Raw genomic sequence first — 22,196 nt, 5'->3', positions numbered from 1 at the left:
TTGACTGACAAGCACCTAAAATGTCTGAAATCTGCACCTATCAGACTTTGACTTTCAGTTTTCAAATGTGGCCACAAGAGGTCGCTGCACACCCAGAAGATGTATTGATCACTAGCAGATCAGATATGTTGATTTACAGGACTCCACTGGTGCATTTCAGAGCAGGAAGCTCCGTCTGTCTACGTGCCTTTCACCTCGTACCACCTCTCCTCCAGCCTACATCAGCCGGACACACAGGATGCTGCACTAAGAGACGTCAAGGACTTCTGAGCAACAACAGGTGCAAGCTTCCACACAGCCTTTATGACGTATTTACTTTAATTCACTGAATGGACTCTCATCCTAAATGGGAATATGATGCATTTTGTCTTTTAGGTATTTGAGAAATTTGGAAAAATGGTTGGATTCTTCCAAATGTTGAGGAAGAAAAAGGAGGTGAGCTGTCTACATTTTTACTGTTAAAAGTGAATTAATATTACGTGGATCTTGAATTTGTAGCCCAATCAGGGTATTATATTAATTTTGATATAATGATGCACATTTAATAACTATTTTGTTTACATGTATTTTAGCTGATCCCTCTGATAGGGTTCACGGCTCTTGCTGCAACAGGAGCCACGTCTGCTGCTCTCTACTTTCTATTTACTAAACCTGATGTTATGTGAGTGTTATTGTCCTTTTTTTCATTTTGATAGAATTATATTCCACAGCATTTATTTTACGATACAAAGTGCTAAAAATAGCACTTAACTATTTCCTGTTTTCATTCTTTAATCTGACTTATATCAGCCTCTGGCATGTAAAGAAAGGCTTGATGTTGATGCAAAATTTTCATTCACTTTTAGTTTGAATAAGACCAGAAACCCAGAACCCTGGGAGCGACTGGACCCATCAAAACCCCAAAAGGTAATCTGTAATATTCCTAACATTACATCACATTTTCTAAATGTTTAGATAGTTGTAAAGAAGCCCTAATTCATTTATTGGCACTAAAACACAAGCAGAAGCATCCCTCGTCTCGCCACAATCTGCTGAGTCATTGAGATAGAAGTGTTATCAAGTTAGAACCAGCATGCTATTGCGGAAACTGATTAATGATGTTTATTTTCCCCCACGTTGCTACATGCTTCTCACGGCACATGTCACTTTAAGCTGATGTCACACTTGCAAATGGATCAGGTTAAACCTAATTCTGTGTTATTTTTGGCATTTTGCCGCAGCTCATCACAATCAATCAGCAGTGGAAGCCAGTGGAGGAGCTGGAGTATGTGAAGAGCCTCACCAAGGAAAAGAAGGCATGACCATGCTAGAAAGATCCAAAGTCTGACCACCCGCCTGCTCCCCCCCACCCCCCCATCAGTCTAACAGAATCCTTTCTGCACAAACTTTGCTTTGACACTCAGTGTGCGGAAATGCTTCTGCTACACTGGTGGGGCTTCACCCTGCTCTGTAGTGGCCCAGCACGAGGACATCGATCCACCACAGTAGAAAACTATGGTAACAGATACTTCATGCACTTACTGTGTGGCTTCAGCTAAAGGCTGCATTAACATTGATCAAGCTGTGGTGTTACATTGCTCTAACAGTAGATGTGAATGTACGGTAGGGTCTAAATGTGAAAGACACAAAGTAAACTCCGTAATATAATAATGTTCTCATAAGTAATGTACTGTACAGTTTCAATAAATTATTAGTGTGAACATGTTCAGCTTTGTTCATCAGACTGGTTCATTTTTTTGTCAAAAGTTCAAGTGAGTATACACAATATTAAGCAGGAATGTTTGTATTATAGTTATTTGCAGAGCTGCAGTCTGTGCTACAGAGCTAATAGCAATACTTCCTCTTTGCATCATTTGCATCCCAAAAAGTGGGCTTGACCTTTAAATCCATTGCTTATCAAGTTGAATTTGGCTAGAACAGGTGCTGCATCCTCTCAGTTAATGAAATAAATATATCACAAAACATAATAAAGGAATAATATAAGGCTGGTGATATTCTATATTTTTCTGTCTGTCAACAAATCCCATAAAAAGACAAGAACTCTGTCATAGAGCTCCACTGGCCTCCTTAAAAGCAGACATTCATAGACTTATAGCAGGAAAAAAGCACAGGTGTTACTTCTAACATTGTGATGGGTCCATTGTGTCCATGTGACAGTGACCTTGAAACCGAAGCCGCCTCATGGACTCCATCCATTATTATTTGTACTATTTACACCTGTGCTTTTGCCACTGTGACATATCAAAATGTTTTCTGTGCAAGGAAAAGCTTATAAAGGTGCCACATTATCTCTGTACCATGTTCCCCCGATACAATGAACATGTGCACTGTAGTTTATTTTGAGTCGATCACACATACACTGTACAGATGATGTAAATACTCCGTGAGCACCGAGTGTGTATAAATTCTTCACAACTGAAAATATTACAAAACGATAAAAACTATGTACTCCTGTTTGAGCAACATTTATTCAAACTACAGTGTTTGCTGTTTTAGGAAAACTTTGAGCCTTTAATATTTTGGGATTTTAAAGTGATAGTTTGACATTTTTGTTAACAGGCCTACTTACTTTCTTGCTGACCGTTGGATGACAAGATTGACACTAATATGATTAACACTAATATGGGGCTACCACCAGTAAACATTTAGCTTAAAATGATCTTAAACAACTTGAAACAAACTCTGCCTACCCATTAAAGCTCACTAGTTAACATGTTGTGTACAAAAGTTATTGTGTATTTCCAAGAATTAATTTTGCACACACATCCTTGCAAACCAAAACATGCTGTCTTTTTTTTTTACACTTTGTAGTAATCAAACAAACAAGATATAACATTAATTAGTGAGCTTTAGAACTACTGGTAAATATTGTTTCTTTTGGACAGAACAAGGCTGTTTACCCGCTTCTATCTTTATGCTAAGCTAAGCTAAGCGTCTGATAGCTCTACCTTCATAGCTATTTAGCATCCAAACATGACAAAGGCATTGATCTTCTCATTTGAAAAAAATCTGAGTATTTCCCAAAATGTGGAATTATTCCTTTAAAGATTTATGCTTAAGTGTGAATTTTAGTCTTTCCCTAGGATTTGTTGATTAATGGCAGCCTATTATTATTTTTTTATGTGATAATCATCATGAGATAGATGTTTTTCACTGCAGACAATATGACTCAGTAAATAGAGAACAGGTGTAACTAATGCTGGTAAGGATGACTGCTCTCCATTTAAAACATGTCCCAGTAAAAACATGCCAGTAAACCAGCAATACCGGTTCCTTTATTATTGACTTTATTACTGTAGATCCACATGTGCTTTTCCTGCTAAGTCAAATGGTCTGTTGTGAAAAAAAGATCTAATTGTGTAGCTTAAATGAGTAGCTTGAATCTTAATATTTAGTTGACAATTCACCTCAAGGTCACACATGATCTTCACCAGCAGAGTCTTCCAAGTTAGTTTTAGATGTTAACATTTGAGTAAATACACAATCCCATGACAAGTGAGCAAACTCCTGAAGATCATGTGATTGAAAGCTTCCAAACAGCTTGTAAATGCACGTTAAGGTTGATTGATGGTTGAATTTATTTGACATTTAAAGATACAGAATAACTACAATCATCAATGAGTAAACACAGAAAATTCCAAAAGCCTTATTTCCTCCAAAGGTGTTCAGTCAACTGCTGCTAACCATGTCAATAATGAAACTACGAGTAAAACTTTGCTTTTTCATTCTGTAATCTCCAGTATTTGTTTGAATGTGGTTTGCAGACAAGCAAATGTTGAATAGTTGTAAGCTACGACAGCTATAAAGTAATAAAAGCCTCATCTGCTTAGTTTATGGCTGTGTGGGCATTCAACACTCCCATTGTGTTTTATAATGCGACACAATCCTCTTAACATCCATCTCATATCTCAAAAGAGAACAAAAACATCAGAAAACCCTCCCATCCTACAGTGTCTGACTATATGGCACTGTCCGCCATAAACAGCCCACTGGACTGTTGGATCAAGAAGGATTTTCATGAATTATTAAATGCAAAACAAAGGGTGTGAACAGAGAGAGGGGAGAGGCATGTTTGTGTTTCCTGATCTGTTTGAGTTGCTCTTTAATCAGGAAGCCTACGTGCACGTTGGCCTTAACATGACCAGGTCAGAGAGGGTGTGTTTTACATTTTTAGACATTTCCTTCCTCTTTACTGTAACTGGTCCATCCAGTATGTTTTTTAATCTGACTTTAAATGCTTCATAGATGTTTTCCAGACACATTGCATAGCTTTAGGGAATGTAATCAGTAGAGGACAGGTGCTGTCTTGTCTAGATGGCACTTCAGTGATCTTGCAGTCTCTCTCTCTCTCTCTCACACTCACACTCACACTCATATATACACAAACATATATACATACATAAACATATATATACATATGCAAATATACACATACATACATACATACATACATACATATACAAATGTATATATACACACATATATATTCACATATACAGATATACATACACACACACATATATATATTTACACATATATATTTATATATCACATAGAGAGAGAGAGCGAGAGAGAACTTACTTATCAAGTTTTGTGCTATGGAAAAATTAGGGAAACAATGTCGGAGGAGGAAGGATGTAGCGTGTGGTGCAGGAATTGGTGTACGTGACTCGGTCACAGACATCGTGACACCACACACCATGTGACCAGAGAGTAGAGCAGGTATCACACACACACACACAGTCTAGTGGTGCACTTTGATGCATTTAAACACTTTCAGGAAGTGAGCTCTCTTGACCTAAATTTGTCAAATGACATATTGTTGAGCCTGAATTAGAGCGGGGGAGTAGTGTCAATGAAGTTACCACAATCAAGTTTTATTAAGAGTTGTCTATTGAATCATCATTTACCAGAAGTAATGGAATCTGACTGTGTATTTAAATTTAAATGCATTTGTTCAGCTTTTATCAGATGGAGAACAAACACAGGAGCTAAGAAATGAAGATGATTTAAACAATATTTAGATCAAAAACATGAGACATGACAATAAAAATCACTGATCTGATCTAGTAACAGTGTATTTTGAGATTTAAAAGGTTAAAATACAGTGGATTTTAAATGTTGGACATCTGTTTGTATCTTGGCTTTACAGCATGTAGTGGTTTTATTTTAGCTTTTTCAAAAAATGTAGTAAAGTTTATCACAGTCACTGAAATGCCGTCAGATTTTACAAAGCCTATTTAAAAAAAAATACAATCCACAGTTGCACCACAATCCTGCTCATTTAGAAATATTATCATATAATCCCCAATATTATAGGAATTATGTTAAATCTGTAACAGCTGACATTAAGTGTATATGGAAAAAAAAAAACTTCCACTTGCAAGAAGGACATGAGCTGAGGGTGACTTGACTGTATTTTAACGCAAGGGCTGTTGGCTGAAAATGACTGACAAACAAATAAAATCAGTAACTTTAGATTTTACTGAGTAACAAAAACTTATATACAACCAGGATTTAGATTCTGACAGGCAGTAAACCTTGGATATGCGGTTTGATACGGACTAATTCAATGAGGAGTGTGGCTCCGAAAGAGGGAGGAGACAGGTTGCCATGGTACCAGACCCAGAGATTCTGTTACCTCCCTTTCTCGAGGTATAAAACCCAGTTTCCCCTCATCTCAGGTTTTACTAACTAATTTTTTTCACTTAACTTTCTGAATCAGAGCCAAGTGAACTCTTTTGACCTGTTGTTGTTGTTGTTGTTGTTGTTATTGTTCCTTATACTGTTTCAGACACCAGTGAGTGAAGAGGGCTCGTTACAGCAGTTTATGGTATGCTGAGGTAAGGCTGGGCAGTCAGGTGAATTCAGTTAATCTTTAGCTCTGCTGCAAAACAAAGAGGACCTACCCACCTTTGGTTGCTAGGAAACCGAGACACTCCCAGTTAGCTTGTGGCTTGTGTTGTCAGTGGCAATAAAAAAACCTTTAATATGAGCGAGTGGAAGCTTAGAAAACAAGATACTAAGAGACAAACAAAAGATTAAATACTTTATTATTAACAAAAAACAGTGATCCAGTTCCTGATTTCTCTTGATGATTAATATCTGAAATGGAAAAGTTCCACCATACACCCCCCCTCACAGCCACAGAAAACATTGTTAACACAAGAATTGGCAAATTTCAACTCACACATCCCCTCACTGAAAACACAGTAACTCTGAAATATGTCCAAAACATGTCTGCATTATTATAGTCAGTTAAAGATATGAAAAGAAGCTGAGTATAAAGAGTGAGGCTGAAACCAAACTGATGCAGGTCAAACCACTGTAGCATTTTCAAAGTCAGTCACACTTTGATTGTCAGTTGTGTGCTCCCCTCAATGAATACAGAGACATGCTTGAGTAAAATATTGAGTGTAATTTAACTATTGGTCAGTTCCAACTGATATAATAAACCTAAGGTTGTTGTCTATTTAAAAAGAATCTGCCTAACAAACAGACTTTGGCTGAAGAATATTAATGATTAAGTGTATTTGATGAGATGTAATGTTGACTAAAGGGACACAATAAGTTTTTATCCTCATTAATACCGGCGGTGATGACAGCTTATCGTTATTATCAAGTGACAATGAGGTACCTTTTAACTCTCTGACATCCTCAGTAAAATAATACAATCATAGCATATAGTCCTAACACCTTGTAACAAAAAAGTAAAATTAACACTTGATGACAAATCATCAGTTGACATGAATAAAACGGTAAAAAAAAAAAAACCTAAAGTTAACTGTTTGAATAGGCTTTGATGGTGAATTAAGAGCAAGTTTCTTTTTCATTCTTTTTGTCAGAGACTTCAAGCATTCAAACTCCAGGCTGAAAGCCTTTGCGAGCGTAAAGGTTACGAAGGTCCCTGGAGGCTGTAGTGATCCTTTGATTAGAAATGTGCATCTCCTGTTGTTCCAACAAATGTCCTTTGGCACCAGTCTTTTTTGTTTTGTTTTTTGCATTTACATACCGTTTCTCCTATTATGGCACTGGAAGGAGTGCGTCATCCAGGCCCTCTGTGTTCTCTACTCTCTGCCGTCTGGCTCCATGAAGTGCACGATGGAACGTCAGCATGAGTCTGTCTCTCTCTCTGTTCAGGCACTGGACTGCTGGCAGTGTGTGCAGCTGTGAATCGGCCTCAGCCTGTGCGTCTGCACCTGCACGGTGCACCTGGAGAGGCCGTAGGTGCGAAGCAGCAGGTGGCGGGCCTTCGCCTGGACATCCTCCCAGTTACTGGCGCTAGAGGGAGCTGTGAAGATAAAGATGGATTTGTAAATAAATTTAACATCTTTTCCGCAGCAGGACTAACAGGAAAAACACAGGTGTAATTCATCAAATGAATGATGACTGCATACCAGTAAGGTGAGCTAGTTTAAGGGCACTGGTTCACTGGAATTGTTTGTTTACTGGGACACTTTACTGGAACTGAACCATCGTTAATGTTATTAGTTACACCTGCTATCAACATGTCTTCTGGGAAAACTGGTTAATTCCTTTCTACATACTTATTGTCTTAGTATATTTTTTATATTTTTTTTACAGTTAGTATAGAAAAAGAATTCAACATACTTATTCAACCACTTAGTAACCACTTACTAACAGGAAATTACACGATACGGGGGCCGATACTTCTCATCTGCTACCCACAAGTTGATTTCATTTTTAACAGCTGTGAACAGCTCCTCCCTCTTCCCTTGTGCATGAGATTGTAGAGAATAGTAAGTGTGGCTTTAGAGCGATTACAGCATAGTATTAAGATATTTTGCATGCCAATATTGTATCGATATGTAGACGCAAAGTGTCAATCTTTTATATAAACTATTAATATTACAAATACAAACTAAACATTTTTGCAACAATTGCTTTTTCTGTCCACTAGATGGTGCTGAGTTGTTGGTCAGTCTGTCTGCTTGACTGACAAACCCATTTTGCTGCAATAAAAATCATTAAAGTCAGATGAACCGAGTGAAAACTTTATCATGTTAGAAAGAACTGATGTTGACAAACTGCTTAACTTGCAGTTAAAAAAAGGAAATAGATCTTAATTTATGTTATCACAATACTCAGCATAAAATTATCACCATCAACAACACAATCAAAAATCTCCAACATATTTTGTTTTTGTATGTTCAGTGTTTTTTTTCCATACATTTGAGAGTGCACGAAACACAACACAGGCTATTATATATTTGTGTGTGGTGTGGGATTAGGACTCAGATTTGAACATGAGGTGAAAGGTCGGGGTCTTAAAGTATTTTGTTTCACATCTTTAATCACACACGTGTCACAATTAGATGTGTACTTTCTGTAACTCTGGCTCAGACACAGCAGGAGTTTAGGTTGACTCATTTACACCTGAAAGTCTAAACTGCTGCTGCTCCTCTCACTTTTGTTTCCTGCAGGTGACGGTAGTCAGAAATGTTGAACCGCTATGAACAATGAACAAACAGCTCCCTCTTGTGAGGAATCTGGAGACTGCCAAACATGAGTATGAGTAAACTGAAAAACAGGGGAGTCAAACATGTGGCCTAAGGGCCAGAACCATCCCGCCAAAGGGTTCAATCCTGGATGATTTTTTTAAAGTGTGAAAATTGCAGAGAAGTCATTAATTCCAATTTTTAATAAAATGCACTGATATTCCTATTTGTTTATTGTGGGTCGCGTTGTTCTTGTCAGAAAGAACAATTTGGAGGTTTTGTTATTTATAGGTTATTATGCAATGGTTTTACTGGTATAACTTGCTTGAATTCAAATGTAGCTCTATGTGTCTGCTGTAAACCAATTCCATGAAGTGCCTCACATCTCAGTACAGATAAGAGGCTCAAGAGCAAATACCAACATGCGCTTTACAACACCACATTAAAAAAAATCCCTTTTCTTGTCCACATGAACATGGATGGTGTGAGGATAAATAATGAGAGCCAAGGGAAGAACTGGCACTTATTGTTTTTTGAGAAATGAATAGCAAAAACAGTGGTCTGATGAAATGAAAGGTGACGTCGCGTGCCTTACTGATACGTGCGACAAAAACAAGTTTCAGCACGTCATACATCAAACTTCATCTCTACCGTGAAGCCTGATGGAGGCAGCATCGCCCAAACAAACACTGTGGCCAAACACAAACACATACCTTGCTACACTGCTGCTCTGACAAGTCACTGACATTTAACACGCTGCCAAATCAACACAGGAAACTGTTTGAAATCAAAGTGGTCAAGCCAGAAGTGGCTGAGCCAGAACCCTGACATGTACTGACATGGATTCCTCTGAGGATCCGTGGAAAGACTTGAAGGTAGATTCTGCTGGACGAAACTCTTTTTCTAACGTGACTGAGTTTGAGAAAAACTCAAACAAATGACGAGCCAAAATCAGACACTCTTTGATCTATAACCACTGCCAATGGTATTTCAAACAAGGGTTGACTTTGTTGTTTCAATTTTTATCCCAATCACAGTTTTGCATGCAATTTTCAGTAACTATGGGACTCAGCTGACAAAAATCTATCAATTAGTCGATCAACAGTAAAATAATCTACAAGCATTTTGAAATCTGATGAATTGTTTCAGTCGCTTTTGTTTAAAAGCCAAATGTTCCCTAGTTTCAACTTTGAAATTTGAAAGATGTCTTATATGATATCACACTGAACATGTTTGTGTTTTGAACTATTGTTCAGACAAAAACTAATTTTTCACTTTCTCTTCACTAATTTTATCATTTCTGAATTAGGGCTGCAAGACCAGAAAAATCCTCAAGCCCCTTTACATGCACATCTACCTAAACCTTAATGGGAATGCAAAACCTAAAAGTAAGAAATGTACCATGTAGAATAACAAGTAATAATAAATCAATAATTTAAGATCGTTTTTCATGTGAAAACTAAAAAGAATTATGTAATAATGGTCATCTATTACTATTGTGTCTGATAGTAAATTCTACAGTTGACTATAATTCACTTAACAGTACTGTAAACATATTGTTATGTTATGTTATGTTATTGTCATTGTGTTCTAAAGCTACTCACTGAGCTGCAGATGCACTATCGCTGCAGTCTTGTCCGCTGTCAGCGCCCAGATATTCAGCTCATCCACTGATTGGACGTCCTCCAGCTTCAGGAGGTCCTCTTTGATTCTCAGAGTGTCCAGATGTCTGGGAACACCTGACACAGCAAGATAAAAAATAAAAAAATCATCAACACTCTAAATACTCAACAACATCACCCGACAGGACTCTAGGTCCAAAGACTTACCCTCCAGCACGATGACCGATGTGTCTCGTATGATGCGGAATGTGGTGAAGAGAACCAGGATGGAGAAGATGTAGGTACAGATGGGGTCCGCCAACTTATACTCCGGCTGTGAAGTCAGAGAGTTACATCAGAGTCAATTAAACTTTTATTTTTTTACTTTACTTGAAGCAGATTTGTTATCATTAATGCATGCATTTGTCATGGGTCCTGTTGCATATGCTCAGCCATCCCGGTAGTTCATTTCATGTAATGTCAATTCAAGACCAATAGAGGGCAGCAGGGATGACGTATTTCCCTCAACAAAAAGCCAATGGGATTTTCCTATTGGATTTTGGATTATTGCAGAAAGTAAGCAAACAAAACCTTTGGACCCCAAGATGATCTTCACTAATATTTAAACACCACTTTTAAGATTTTTGAAACGTGAATGCATTGGCAGAAGTAAATAGATAATATTAGGCTATAAATAAACTACAAAACTGTCTTATGACTTCACGTTGCCACCACTTAGTTAAAGCGGACTAGTGTTAGGAGTGATGACGTTTTGTAGTCTCATTTATAAACTTGTTAGCAACTGTCTTTTTTAAGCCACGTAGAAACTGGGGGATAAACTATAAAAGGTATTTTATGTTGTAGATTTATTGTTATTTTTAATCTCTTGAGAGTGCGCTGGCCTTATTTCAGGCATCCCATTAAAAAGAAAACACATTGCTTAAATGCTGACTAAACTCTGGATTACTTTTTGGACTCATTCCTGTTGCTATCTATTACTGCCAACAGTTACAAAAAATACCTCACTGGAAAATCAATGATTGCCACTATTTCAAAAAGGTATCAACCAATATCTAAATTACCGGTTACACTTCCAATAAGTTATATTAAGTTGGTAGGTAGTAATTACTCTTTAATGCAAAATGCAGCTGCAAATAATCCTCTTTATATCCAAAAAAGAAAAAACATCTAGTTTAAGGGAATTTTTTTGGAATAATACCAAATGAAAGAGTTTTCATTTTGATTATCGTTATGACAAACATGCTTTAAAACTGTAGCGCACCTTGAAGCGGACAATGTAGGCCGCTATGAGCACCCCGACACTCTGGACGAGGTCTCCCAAAGCGTGGATGAAGGCAGCTCTTACAGCCAGGCTGCCGCTCTGTTGACCCGACCCAGCGGGCTGTGAACCTGAGGCGGGTGCAGAGCCGTGAGAGTGACCGTGACCGTGGGAGTGACCATGGCCGTGGGAGTGGAGGTGACCATTTTGGTTTAGCAAGAAACCCATTCTGTACGACACGAGAAAACAAGGAAAGAGTTAGGTTTTTTTTATGCACTGATGTTAAATATATTTTATCTAATCCTGGTTTAACTGACCGCAGTCACTGGTCAAACATTACACACTGAGAATCATCAACTTAACACTATTCAGTGAGTATCAGACAGTACTTTGGACTGAACTGTTACATTGATGCTGACACTAACATGGACGCATTCAGCAGTGACGCGTAGCTGCACGCTTTACAGTTAACAAACATTTACATAGGATTTGCATATGTGTTTTACTTACACGAGGTTGACAGCTACACCCACAGCTGCAGTGATGAGCATGACATCACCATCTATGTCGAACTCCTGGTGCACCGTCCTCTGAACAGCCTCATAGAGCAGTACAGCCGTCAGAATGTAGATGAGCACCACACTGAGGACCGCAGATACCACCTCTAGAGCAGGAAATCACAATCAGTGGTATGCACAGAGCATATTCGTCAAAAACAGAAGCAGCAACAACTGATTTCAACAGGAAGACAAAAAGAATGTGCCTGATAGAACGAACAATAATAGTTAGCTAAACAGGAATATTTACGGCAGATTTAATTAAATCAGGGTTTCTAAACTTTTCTAGAGATCATTTTTTTTCCAGGATATTTTCCTCAAACTAATATGTTCCTCTCTGTGGAAGTCTGATTTAAAAGACACGCAGTCTAAGGCTAAAACCCATCCATGGCATCATCTCTTAACATCCTAAGAAATTGTTACAATGGGATCAGAGAATATTATAATAATAACAACAAAATAATAAAATAGGATTATGTTGAAATCAGTTTCCAGGGCAACACAAGATTTTCGAGGACATTCGACTTTTTCTGTAATTTTCAATGAGTCAATTGTGTTAAAGGTTTTCTAGATCCATGGGAACCCTGATAAATTATCCAAATCTGTTCAAATTTAACAATTACTACCCATGCTTTAAATCCGTCAAGCACACAATATGGAGATGTATCTCAGTCTCTATGTCACATGCTGTTTCTAATCAAATATATTTTGTATGAATGGCTCCTACAGGGAACCAGTTTGGACACTGGCCTGATCTCAATGTATATGAATGATATTGTTTCTTTCATGTGTGACTTTAAAATTCAACTTAAGTGGACAACATTGTTTTAAAAAAAGCTGAATGATGCCCTGCTAAACCTTTTTTTTTTTTTTTTTTTTTATAAAACAAAGAAAGCTTTTCTCCGGATCCAGAGATAAAGATTACAATAACTTACAGAGCATATATCCCCTCTGACTGGGTTAAATAATAGAACAGTTTCACATAGAAAAGCCTGATGGTAAAGTACAACGGAAGCTTTGCTTTTTGTGCAGCATCAGAATCAGCTTGTGAAGCAGTTTCCGTCTCACTTCCTGTGTTATAGAGCGGTCGCCTCCAGTCTGAGGCTTCTAGATTCCTATCATCATTCTGTCCTTACGATTACTATACATTAATAAATGTTACTTTTATCTATATTTTAGTTTAAGTAATGTATGCTTATCTCCATGAGGGCTTGCAGCCATTTGGACACAGTGTAGTGTTCAGTAGGAAATCAGGATAAGTATTTACAAAACAGTATTTTTGCACCAACCACCACAGTTACACTGTAAATAAACTCCACTGGTGTAAACTACACACAGTGGTGTTGTAATGAAGTCAATCATTTTGGTAATGTTATCAGGTATTAGCAGAGAATTCAAATCGGCATCTCTTTTTTTAAATTAAATCTAAAGTATCTTAAGATTCCTATCAGGGATCTGTTCCGGCTTGAACACTGCTGAACACTCACCTTCTTTGTTCAACATAATTAATCTGCATCAAAACAAACAATACCCGTTTGTCTTACACAGAGGGAGTGGAGAGAAACGAGAAGTGGAAAAAGGAAGTGGAAAGGCTTGTGGGATCAGAGACTTACCGAGACGATGGAGGCCGAAAGTGAATCGCCTCGTGGGCGGCTTGGTGGAGAGCCAGAGGGCCAGCAGAGAAAACAAAATGCCCACCACGTCTGTCAGCATGTGCACAGCGTCCGTCATAATGGCTAAGCTGTTGGACAAGTAACCACCTGAAAGTGAGACAAAGACAATTGAGATTACATCTATTGAGCTCTATTCAAGCTATTTGTGCAGGCAGAGATTTTGAGATAAAAACCACAAGTTTGGATGGGTGTTGGCTCCATGGAGATTCATACCATCAGCAAAGTACATGGTGGAATTTCTAGCGTTTGCTGTGAGCCGACGAGTACTTTTTGGAGCCACATTTAATTTGGGGGGGGGATGATTCAGTTGATAGATAATAATCTGATCTAATATGACCCTCCAAGAATTAAATCTAACAAAGAAAAGTGGTGGATTGTCACACAGTAGCAGCAAAAAAATAGGAAATAAGATTGGTGACAGTCACCACTTTTTATAAATGAGAAAAAACTGACTTAATGAAGAAAACAAAAACTCTCTGGTATAATAATGTTCAACCTAATAATGTACGATCCACGGATTATTAAAAATAACAACAACGCCTTACGGCTTTATAAAGGTCAATCAATAATTAAGCAGATTATTCAGCAAAAGCAAGTCAGCAGTACATGCTTTTAGAGTTTCAACACCAGAGGTTGAAGTGATGGTTGGACATATAATCAATCATAGGAGCCTCATTACATTACAGTCATTTAGCAGACGCTTTTATCCAAAGCGACTTACAATAAGTGTATTCAACATAGGTATTCAAGAGAACTACTAGTCACCAGAAGTCATAAGTGCATCTCCTTTCTTAAACAAGCATCTAAGAGCAGAAACCAGAGCAAAAGTATAGTGCAGAAACAAACTAGTACGAATACAATAAGTGCAACAAACTAATACGAATACAATAAGTGCAACAAACTAATACGAATACAATAAGTGCAACAAACTAATACGAATACAATAAGTGCAACAAACTAATACGAATACAATAAGTGCTAAGTGGAAGGCTCCATCTGTTTTAGATCCAGACTGACAGAAACTGCAGCAACTATGATCTTGATGTTAACGTAGGAGATAGAGGTAGTGGCTCTGATAATATGAACACCTGTACTGTCCCTAATTCAATCCTATACAACAGCCCTAAACAAATACAACAAGCTTAATTACATTTTTTGTTGGGACTGCTTCTGAAAGGTGCTGAGCCCCTGAATATGAATGTTGAATAAGAAATATCAAGTATTGAGACTTTAAGGGCTACGAAGAAAGGGACTGGGATAATCTCTGAGGCAATAGTGTTTTGATTGTATTTATATATGTAGGCCTGCAGACAGTTTTTGGTTGTACATCCAGGTTAATAGATATCGGTCTCTTCAGATTTATACTTCTTAAACAACACAATGGACGTAAATAGGACGTTATTTGTGTTGCTCAACGTATATTTAAAACAACAGACGGACACTCTTTAAAAATGCAGCCTGTGTGAAATGGAAAACTCAGCTCCATTACCTTAAAGGTTAATGTTTAATGATGTCAGTTGAGGCACGTTGCATCAGGCATGCTAGAAACTCACTTTACAACGGGCACTAGAGTTAAGTTGCTCAACTTAACTGACTGTTAATAAGGGGGCGGAACAATCACTGTCTCTCCGTGTTTACTGATAGTATTGTATTGACATCACTCAGTTGTGTTTGTCTTTTCTCCAAAGCGACTTACAATCAGTAGTATATTACATATCATTCACCCATTCACACACTGATGACAGGCTACCATGCAAGGTGCCACCATCAGACTCTAACTAACATTCATGCAACATCCAGTCCACACCGATGGCAAGCCTTCGGGAGCAACTTGGGGTTAAGTGTCTTGCCCAAGGACACATTGACTGCTGAAGCCGGGTATTGAACCACCGATCCTCTGATTGGAGAACTACCTTGCTCTCCACTACGCCATAGCCGCCCACAGTTGCTACTAGTTGTACCTAGGCTGCTTCAGTGCTAGTGCTTTTGCAGTTTATGTTTGTGTTTGGTTTATGCTCTTAGATGCTTGTTTAAGAAAGGAGATGCACTTATGACTTCTGGTGACTTCTTGAATACACTTATTGTAAGTCGCTTTGGATAAAAGCATCTGCTAAATGACTCTAATATAATGTTCTTAAGCTTGACCCATACGGGAAATGAAAAGTTGGGATATCTAGGCCTCCTGATGCTTCAATTTTGACCTTTATTAATGAATCCTTTGCTGGCTTGTCCCTTGTTTTTGGGGGGAAAATGCAGTACTTGAATTGCTGGAATACCTAAAACAATTGTCCGACTACATTTACAAGGAACTTGAACCATGGGGGGGAAGAAGTACTAACCTGAGCCTTCCACTTAGCACTTATTGTATTCGTATTAGTTTGTTTCTGCACTGTACTTTTGCTCTGGTTTATGCTCTTAGATGCTTGTTTAAGAAAGGAGATGCACTTATGACTTCTGGTGACTAGTAGTTCTCTTGAAGTCGCTTTGGATAAAAGCGTCTGCTAAATGACTGTAATGTAATGAACTACTTGACTCAGCTAGAATAGACTATGTATATTGTTCTTGCTTTTACAAGTTGCTACTAGTTGTACCTAGGGTGCTTCAGTGCTAGTGCTTTTGCAGTTTATGTTTGTGTCTGGTTTATGCTTTTAGATGCTTGTTTAAGAAAGGAGATGCACTTATGACTTCTGGTGACTTCTTGAATACCTATGTTGAATACACTTATTGTAAGTCGCTTTGGATAGAATTGCTGCTAAATGACTGTAATGTAATGTAATGTAATGTTCTTAAGCTTGACCCATACGTGACATGAAAAGTTAGGATATCTAGGCCTCCTGATGCATGGAAGAAGTACTAACCTGAGCCTTCCACTTAGCACTTATTGTATTCGTATTAGTCTGTTGCACTTATTGTATTCGTACTAGTTTGTTTCTGTACTTTTGCTCTAGTTTATGCTCTTAGATGCTTGTTTAAGAAAGGAGATGCACTTATGACTTCTGGTGACTAGTAGTTCTCTTCATACCTATGTTGAATACACTTATTGTAAGTCGCTTTGGATAAAATTGCTGCTAAATGACTGTAATGTAATGTAATGCAATGTAATGTAATAACCCTCTGACTAATAAAACAATGCAGTTACACTCCCAACATGCTTACCAACAATCTCAGCTGTCATAAAGAGGAAATAAAGCAAAGCTGCCATGACCAGCCTCTTCATCACCCTCCTGTGTTTGACCTTCTCCCTCTTCTTGGTGCAGTTGTCACAGGGGTCCATGTTTAACCCCGGGCTGCCCAGGCTGGACGTGGAGTCGAGCAGGCAGTCGTCGTCGTCGGTCACCGCCAGTGTGTTCACCGTCACCCCGTTGGACGGAGCCCCGGAGGAGTAATCACACATCTCCCCGGACACCACCACCCTCAGCTTGTTGAACTTGGGCGCCTCGTCCTCCACCAGCTCGTCGGAGAGGTCAAAGGGCGCCGTGTCGCTCAGGTCCCAGTCCGTCCTCTCCCTCCTGAAGGCGGAGCTCACCTTGCTGAAGATGTTCCCACCTGACATCTTTAACCCCCAGGTGTGTGTGTGTGTGTGTGTGTGTGTGTGTGTGTGTGTGTGTGTGTGTGTGTGTGTGTGTGTGTGTGTGTGTGTGGAGCTGGTATTCATTCACATGTTCATATTGCGTTTTAACTCCATCCTGAGGGAGACAAAGAAACCAAAGTGAGATAATCAACACATCCTACAGAAACACGAGCCCAACTCACCTGTGAACTTACCTGGTGTTCCCAGTGAAAGCTTTCATGGTTATACTGGTGGAAACATCGCAGCTTTTCCTCCTTCCGAAGTCACAACACCAGCGAGGTCCGGGGTTTCGCCCGCAGTCACGTGATGACGCGTCAGTCACGTGATGACGTAGGAGTCACATGACGTTCCTCCGGACGCAGCAGCTCAATCCAAAGAAGAAAAGAAGGGAGAGATCCTCGTTCCTCCTGCTGCCTCGACTCGTCACACCTACAAACATACACAGACAGACGGGTACGAAGGTGGTTTAGTTGTTTACTGTTTTATCTGATTGTTGGTGTAAGTTAGAGGTTTTAAAGCAGCTGAGAAAAGCGACCTAAAACACTTCCTCATTGAGGCTGTGATCATGGTGATTTAATCTGGTTTTTATTTACTTGTCCAGATCTCTCTTTCAGGTTGTAAAAAAGGCAGAGTCTGGTTCATTGAGAGGTCGTTGCATATGGAGGGAGAGGAGATGCAAGATGATGAAGGACCTTCGCTCCAGAGTGAACCTCCACATAATGAAGGTGTGTGTGTGTGTGTGTGTGTGTGTGTGTGTGTGTGTGTGTGTGTGTGTGTGTGTGTGTGTGTGTGTGTGTCTACATCATGTCTGGCCTGTGATGACCAGGCTGCATGAACTTCAGTATAGATTAAAAATATATATTTAAATTAGCATCCATTCAAAAATCCTTTAAAAATAGTTATTTAATAAATAAGTTCATAAACTGAATTCAATGCAACAATGCAATCTTCAGTGTTGACAGTTTAATAAATCAGACACTGATGGCAGAGCGCTGTGTATTACATCTTTTTTTTTCAACCAAAAATGCTTTGCGCTGGTTAGGGGGTACTTTGCTGAAAGAATATTTCACAGGGGGTACATCACTGAAAAAAGGTTGAGAACCACTGGATTAGCTGATACAGCACCAGTTTGTTCCTGTTATGAGACAGCTCATGCATCCTCATTTACTTGTGAGTGACCATTATACAGCACCAGTCAAAAGTTTGGACACATCTTCTCATTCAATGGTTTTTCTTTATTTTTATTTTTATTTTTTTCTACATTGTAGATTAATATTGAAGACATCCAAACTATGAAGGAACACATGGAATTATGTGGTAAACAAACAAATGCTCAACAAACCAGAATATGTTTTATATTTTAGATTCTTCAAAGTAGTTGAATGAGAAGGTGTGTCCAAACTTTTGACTGGTACTGTATAACATGTTGAGGGGGTTTAAGGAAGGGGCCTTGAGCATCAAAAACAATGTTTGGAGTCAAAGGTTAAGCATGCAGTTGGATTTAAGTAACTATTTACCTTTTTGTACAGAGTAGGTTGGCTGGGGATTCAATCTGAGTGACAGATTTTCAATATCAAAGTAGCTGCAGAGAGAAATCCTTATCTTCCGTATAACAATGCAAGTCAAAAACATCTTTGTGTCTACGCCTCTTCACCCTAAAAAAGACTGCCATGTCAAAACGTCGGTAATTTATTAAATATATATTGCATCGAGGTTACAAGTGTACGATTCAGGTCACTGTTGCAAAGATTTTGCAACATTCAGTAAATTTGTTCATGAATAAAATACATTCAGGGCAAAATTTACATTATTGCACACTTATTATACAAGCATTGTCCAGTGATTATTTTGTTGGAAAATAAATTAAACATGGGATGGACTGCACAATGGCTTCAGTACAGTGACCTACACTAGATCACTTCAAACAATGTAATCTTACATCTCAATTAGTAATCTGGTGTTTTGATCCAAGCAGACTAAGATTTCTAAAGACGATTAGTTGTTTTTAATGATTTTTTTTCAGTTAAGCACAAGATTCAAAGTTGTGCGTTTCTGTCATTTTTTATGGAGAAACTCCTTCTACGGATCTGTTGACTTAATCAACTAATCTATTAGTTGTCAAAATTGTACGAGTCGATTAAACATTTCTTAGGTCGAGGACAGCCCTAGACGCAATACTAAATACTTTGTGCATTTGTCTTTTTTAAACATTTGACAGATCTCCAGCTGGCACAGCAGGAATCGCTGCGTCTGGAGAGCTCAGTGCCCGTAGAGGACGTGTTCGTGGATAAGAAAGCAGTGGACAAACTCACAGAGGGATTACTCTCTCACTACCTACCAGATCTACAGAACTCTAAACGAGCCCTCCAGGAGCTCACGTGAGTGTTTCATGACACACAACAACTTCTTAACTACTTTTTTTTATCACTATTATGTTATGGAAAATTAACATAATTGTCGTCTCATCATGTCTACTTGTGGGGGGAAAACTTTAAAAGTGTCAGGGGTTGGGCAACATCAGGAACAGTTAAATATGTGCCATGCATGAATGGTACTCAGCTGTACTTTGACGAACGATATTAATCAAGATTTAGCTCGTATAAATGTTGATCAGATGAGCGAGAGGACTGTGCACCTTCCTCTCAGTAAACATATTTCACTCAAGGAAATTGCATATTGGTAGGGGAGAAAATAAGCACTGTGACAACTTGTATTAAGTCATTTAAAAGACATGAATAGAATAAATATTCTCTCATTGTCCCAATGATTAGTTAAGGCACATTTTTATACACATTGACTTTGTGAAAAATGTGCATTTGATGTCTTTATTTTTGTGTCACCAGACAAAATCAGCTGATATTGTTGGACACACTGGACCAAGAAGTCACCAAGTTCAGAGACTGTAACACCTTACTGGACCTCAATTCACTGGTATGTTTTGACTGAATTATATATCTCATTTGTGCTCATTTTGCTTTCTCTACGCCAGCCAACAGGAACGATTTCTAATCTAGTTTGTTGTCTTTAGTTTACAGAGGCGAAGGTTTATCACAACAAACTGGTGAACATAAGGAAAGAGATGATTATGCTCCACGAAAAAACAACTAAACTAAAGGTACCTCGGATTTTACAAACGTTTCGCTGACATAAATTCAGGCAAAGGAGCAACATTTGGTGGATGAGATGAAAACTAAACCATTAAAAAACGGATTAAATGTTTCCTTTTCTTTTCTCTCAGAAAAGAGCTTTGAAGCTGCAGCAACAGAAGCAGAAGGAGGCGCTGGAGAAGGAGCAGCAGCGTGAGAAGGAGCTCGAGAGAGAACGGCAGCTTGTTGCCAAACCTGCGAGAAGAACTTAGGATACCCAAGACCGTCTGCTGTATAAACGGATCATACAGGTGCTTTTGCATGCTTTAGCCTATTTATTACATATCAACTGTATGTCTCATTACTGCTATTTCCCAAAGCAAAAGTATTTTAGATTTGGGGTTTTCTTTTGCAAATTTTTGCGGCACAAAAGAATCAGACAGGCAGAGAGAGTGGAGATGAGACACAGATAAGATTTACAACTAGATCCAGGCAGCTGTAGTTTACTTGTCTACTTGAAACGCGATTGATACACTTAATCCATAACGCTTAATATAACAAAGTAGGCATGATTTCTGTACAATGCTTTATTGCCTATCTAAAGCAAGTTTTATTATTTTTCCATTTTGATTAGAATTGTTAGGAGTTTTTTTTAAAGTTTTGGTGGACAGCTTTTGCAAAGAAATTAATGAAATCGTTAAAAGAGGACATTTGGTTTGTCTTCGATTCCAACAGTATTACAGAAAAGACTGTAAATGTCATGCTTAACTTTTTTCGACTTGAGTTCCTTTTTGGTAACTTGACTCCTTTTGGTTTCTGCACATGTATGATGACACTCACCCATCTCTATATGTAGAGGAGATATTTTTTAATTGCAAGTGTGAAACTGTTTTTGCTGAAAGAAATGAATTGAAATAGATTCCATTCAAAAATCTTTAGGACTAATAAGAGTAGAGTATTTTGCTTTGGGAAATGGTATACTCATTGACAGAATATGGGATTTTTAAGTAAATAGGCAGAAACGTGCAAAGAATCCGGTGTGATCCTTTATGTCGGACATTGCCAAGATCACCACAAACCAAAGACATGGACTAAATCATCAAATGCTGGTACTTCCTTTCATCAACCTCTGATGACACACAAACAAACTCCAGCGCTTCCATGAGAGCGGAACAAATTACTCAAAGACGCTTTCACAGCCGTCGGACAATGACAAGGAGGAGAATCAATGGGTTTGCTGTTCTTTTTGTTTAAAGTTATAGTGTTAATATATGTTATTCATGTTAGTGTTTAATGTTATATAACAGGTATGTTGTTTGAATTGGTCTGCACTAAATTTCATTGACTGTATGTCTGGGGTTAAGGTGATATGAGAATGAAAGATAATTTGTACCAAACTTTTCTCCCTCGTCATACACAGCATCTGTACATTTGTTTAGCAGACCTTTCTAGAGGCTTCTATGCACTACTTCCACCTGGAACTCAACTGTTTGTATAATTAATAATAAAGGCAAAACAAACTGGTTTGTTGCAAAGTGACTTGCATGTTTAAATTTCCTGGTCATAGTACCTGCTGTAGGGCTATTTGTTACAGTTGCACACATTGTAGGAGAGTCACTTCTTCATGCCTGCAACAGATTGTGCGTTCCAATACCCACACTACCAACAGCAAAATATATTCTGGTAACCGGGAAAAATGCTCTGGAAAGCGCCTGCTATTTTTTTCCTCCCTGGGCTGCTGGAGGTCATTTTACGCCGTTTTAGTGTGCTAAAAGACCGGCTGGAGGTTGAGCCGGCCGGTCCACCGGTACCGGTACCGTGAAAAACACCGGTAATCCGGCACACCGGTATACAGGAGGATGAGCCGTCCAGATAAACATCCGTGAAAACATCATGACGTGACGTCACTGCACCGCGACTGTGACAAACGCGAAACATTAAATAAAGATAATAAAACATTAAACAAAGAT

The 22,196-nt window shown here is 38.5% G+C and overlaps 3 protein-coding genes across 6 annotated transcripts; 2 read left to right on the top strand and 1 right to left on the bottom strand.

Annotated features, from left to right (window-relative positions):
• The first annotated feature begins 35 nt into the window (after nucleotides 1-35).
• On the top strand, nucleotides 36-7,230 carry c2h15orf48 (chromosome 2 C15orf48 homolog). 3 transcript variants are annotated; one of them, XR_008531649.1, is made up of 7 exons: nucleotides 36-280; nucleotides 376-435; nucleotides 573-661; nucleotides 846-906; nucleotides 1,221-1,497; nucleotides 5,795-5,843; nucleotides 7,141-7,224. XR_008531649.1 is itself a non-coding variant. In XM_054609452.1 (5 exons), the coding sequence occupies exons 2-5, from the start codon at nucleotides 397-399 to the stop codon at nucleotides 1,299-1,301; spliced, it is 270 nt and encodes an 89-aa protein (XP_054465427.1). In that variant the 5' UTR covers nucleotides 36-280; nucleotides 376-396; the 3' UTR covers nucleotides 1,302-1,708. The 3 variants fall into 3 exon arrangements, 1 of the variants encoding a protein (XP_054465427.1); XR_008531650.1 differs by lacking the exon at nucleotides 5,795-5,843 and having other exon boundaries at nucleotides 7,141-7,230; XM_054609452.1 differs by lacking the exons at nucleotides 5,795-5,843; nucleotides 7,141-7,224 and having other exon boundaries at nucleotides 1,221-1,708.
• slc30a4 (solute carrier family 30 member 4) lies at nucleotides 6,043-17,444 on the bottom strand. Its single transcript, XM_054609372.1, has 8 exons — nucleotides 17,335-17,444; nucleotides 16,726-17,255; nucleotides 13,510-13,656; nucleotides 11,850-12,003; nucleotides 11,343-11,568; nucleotides 10,289-10,394; nucleotides 10,064-10,198; nucleotides 6,043-7,291 (listed from the first exon to the last, which is right to left on the bottom strand). Exons 2-8 carry the CDS (start codon nucleotides 17,222-17,224, stop codon nucleotides 7,137-7,139), a joined length of 1,422 nt encoding a protein of 473 aa, XP_054465347.1. The 5' UTR covers nucleotides 17,225-17,255; nucleotides 17,335-17,444; the 3' UTR covers nucleotides 6,043-7,136.
• A 31-nt stretch (nucleotides 17,445-17,475) lies between these two features.
• On the top strand, nucleotides 17,476-21,758 carry bloc1s6 (biogenesis of lysosomal organelles complex-1, subunit 6, pallidin). 2 transcript variants are annotated; one of them, XM_054609406.1, is made up of 6 exons: nucleotides 17,476-17,593; nucleotides 17,755-17,865; nucleotides 19,359-19,518; nucleotides 19,984-20,071; nucleotides 20,169-20,255; nucleotides 20,379-21,758. In XM_054609406.1, the coding sequence occupies exons 1-6, from the start codon at nucleotides 17,482-17,484 to the stop codon at nucleotides 20,496-20,498; spliced, it is 678 nt and encodes a 225-aa protein (XP_054465381.1). In that variant the 5' UTR covers nucleotides 17,476-17,481; the 3' UTR covers nucleotides 20,499-21,758. The 2 variants fall into 2 exon arrangements, with proteins under 2 accessions (XP_054465381.1, XP_054465389.1); XM_054609414.1 differs by having other exon boundaries at nucleotides 17,510-17,593; nucleotides 17,742-17,865.
• The last annotated feature ends 438 nt before the right edge of the window (nucleotides 21,759-22,196 follow it).

This window comes from Anoplopoma fimbria, chromosome 2 (genome assembly GCF_027596085.1).
Source record: "Anoplopoma fimbria isolate UVic2021 breed Golden Eagle Sablefish chromosome 2, Afim_UVic_2022, whole genome shotgun sequence".
Classification (NCBI taxonomy): Eukaryota; Metazoa; Chordata; class Actinopteri; order Perciformes; family Anoplopomatidae; genus Anoplopoma; species Anoplopoma fimbria.
This window is presented reverse-complemented; position numbering and strand designations above follow the sequence as displayed.

Coding starts and splice junctions, on each gene's coding strand:
- c2h15orf48 (XM_054609452.1), top strand. CDS start 397: ATGGTTGGATTCTTCCAAATGTTGAGGAAGAAAAAGGAG. Junction 436..572: donor TGTTGAGGAAGAAAAAGGAG/GTGAGCTGTCTA, acceptor CATGTATTTTAG/CTGATCCCTCTGATAGGGTT. Junction 662..845: donor TTTACTAAACCTGATGTTAT/GTGAGTGTTATT, acceptor ATTCACTTTTAG/TTTGAATAAGACCAGAAACC.
- bloc1s6 (XM_054609406.1), top strand. CDS start 17,482: ATGACGTTCCTCCGGACGCAGCAGCTCAATCCAAAGAAGAAAAGAAGG. Junction 17,866..19,358: donor TGAACCTCCACATAATGAAG/GTGTGTGTGTGT, acceptor AACATTTGACAG/ATCTCCAGCTGGCACAGCAG. Junction 20,256..20,378: donor AAAAAACAACTAAACTAAAG/GTACCTCGGATT, acceptor CTTTTCTCTCAG/AAAAGAGCTTTGAAGCTGCA.
- slc30a4 (XM_054609372.1), bottom strand. CDS start 17,224: ATGAATACCAGCTCCACACACACACACACACACACACACACACACACA. Junction 12,004..13,509: donor TTTCGGCCTCCATCGTCTCG/GTAAGTCTCTGA, acceptor TTCCTGCTCTAG/AGGTGGTATCTGCGGTCCTC. Junction 10,395..11,342: donor CCTACATTGTCCGCTTCAAG/GTGCGCTACAGT, acceptor CTGACTTCACAG/CCGGAGTATAAGTTGGCGGA.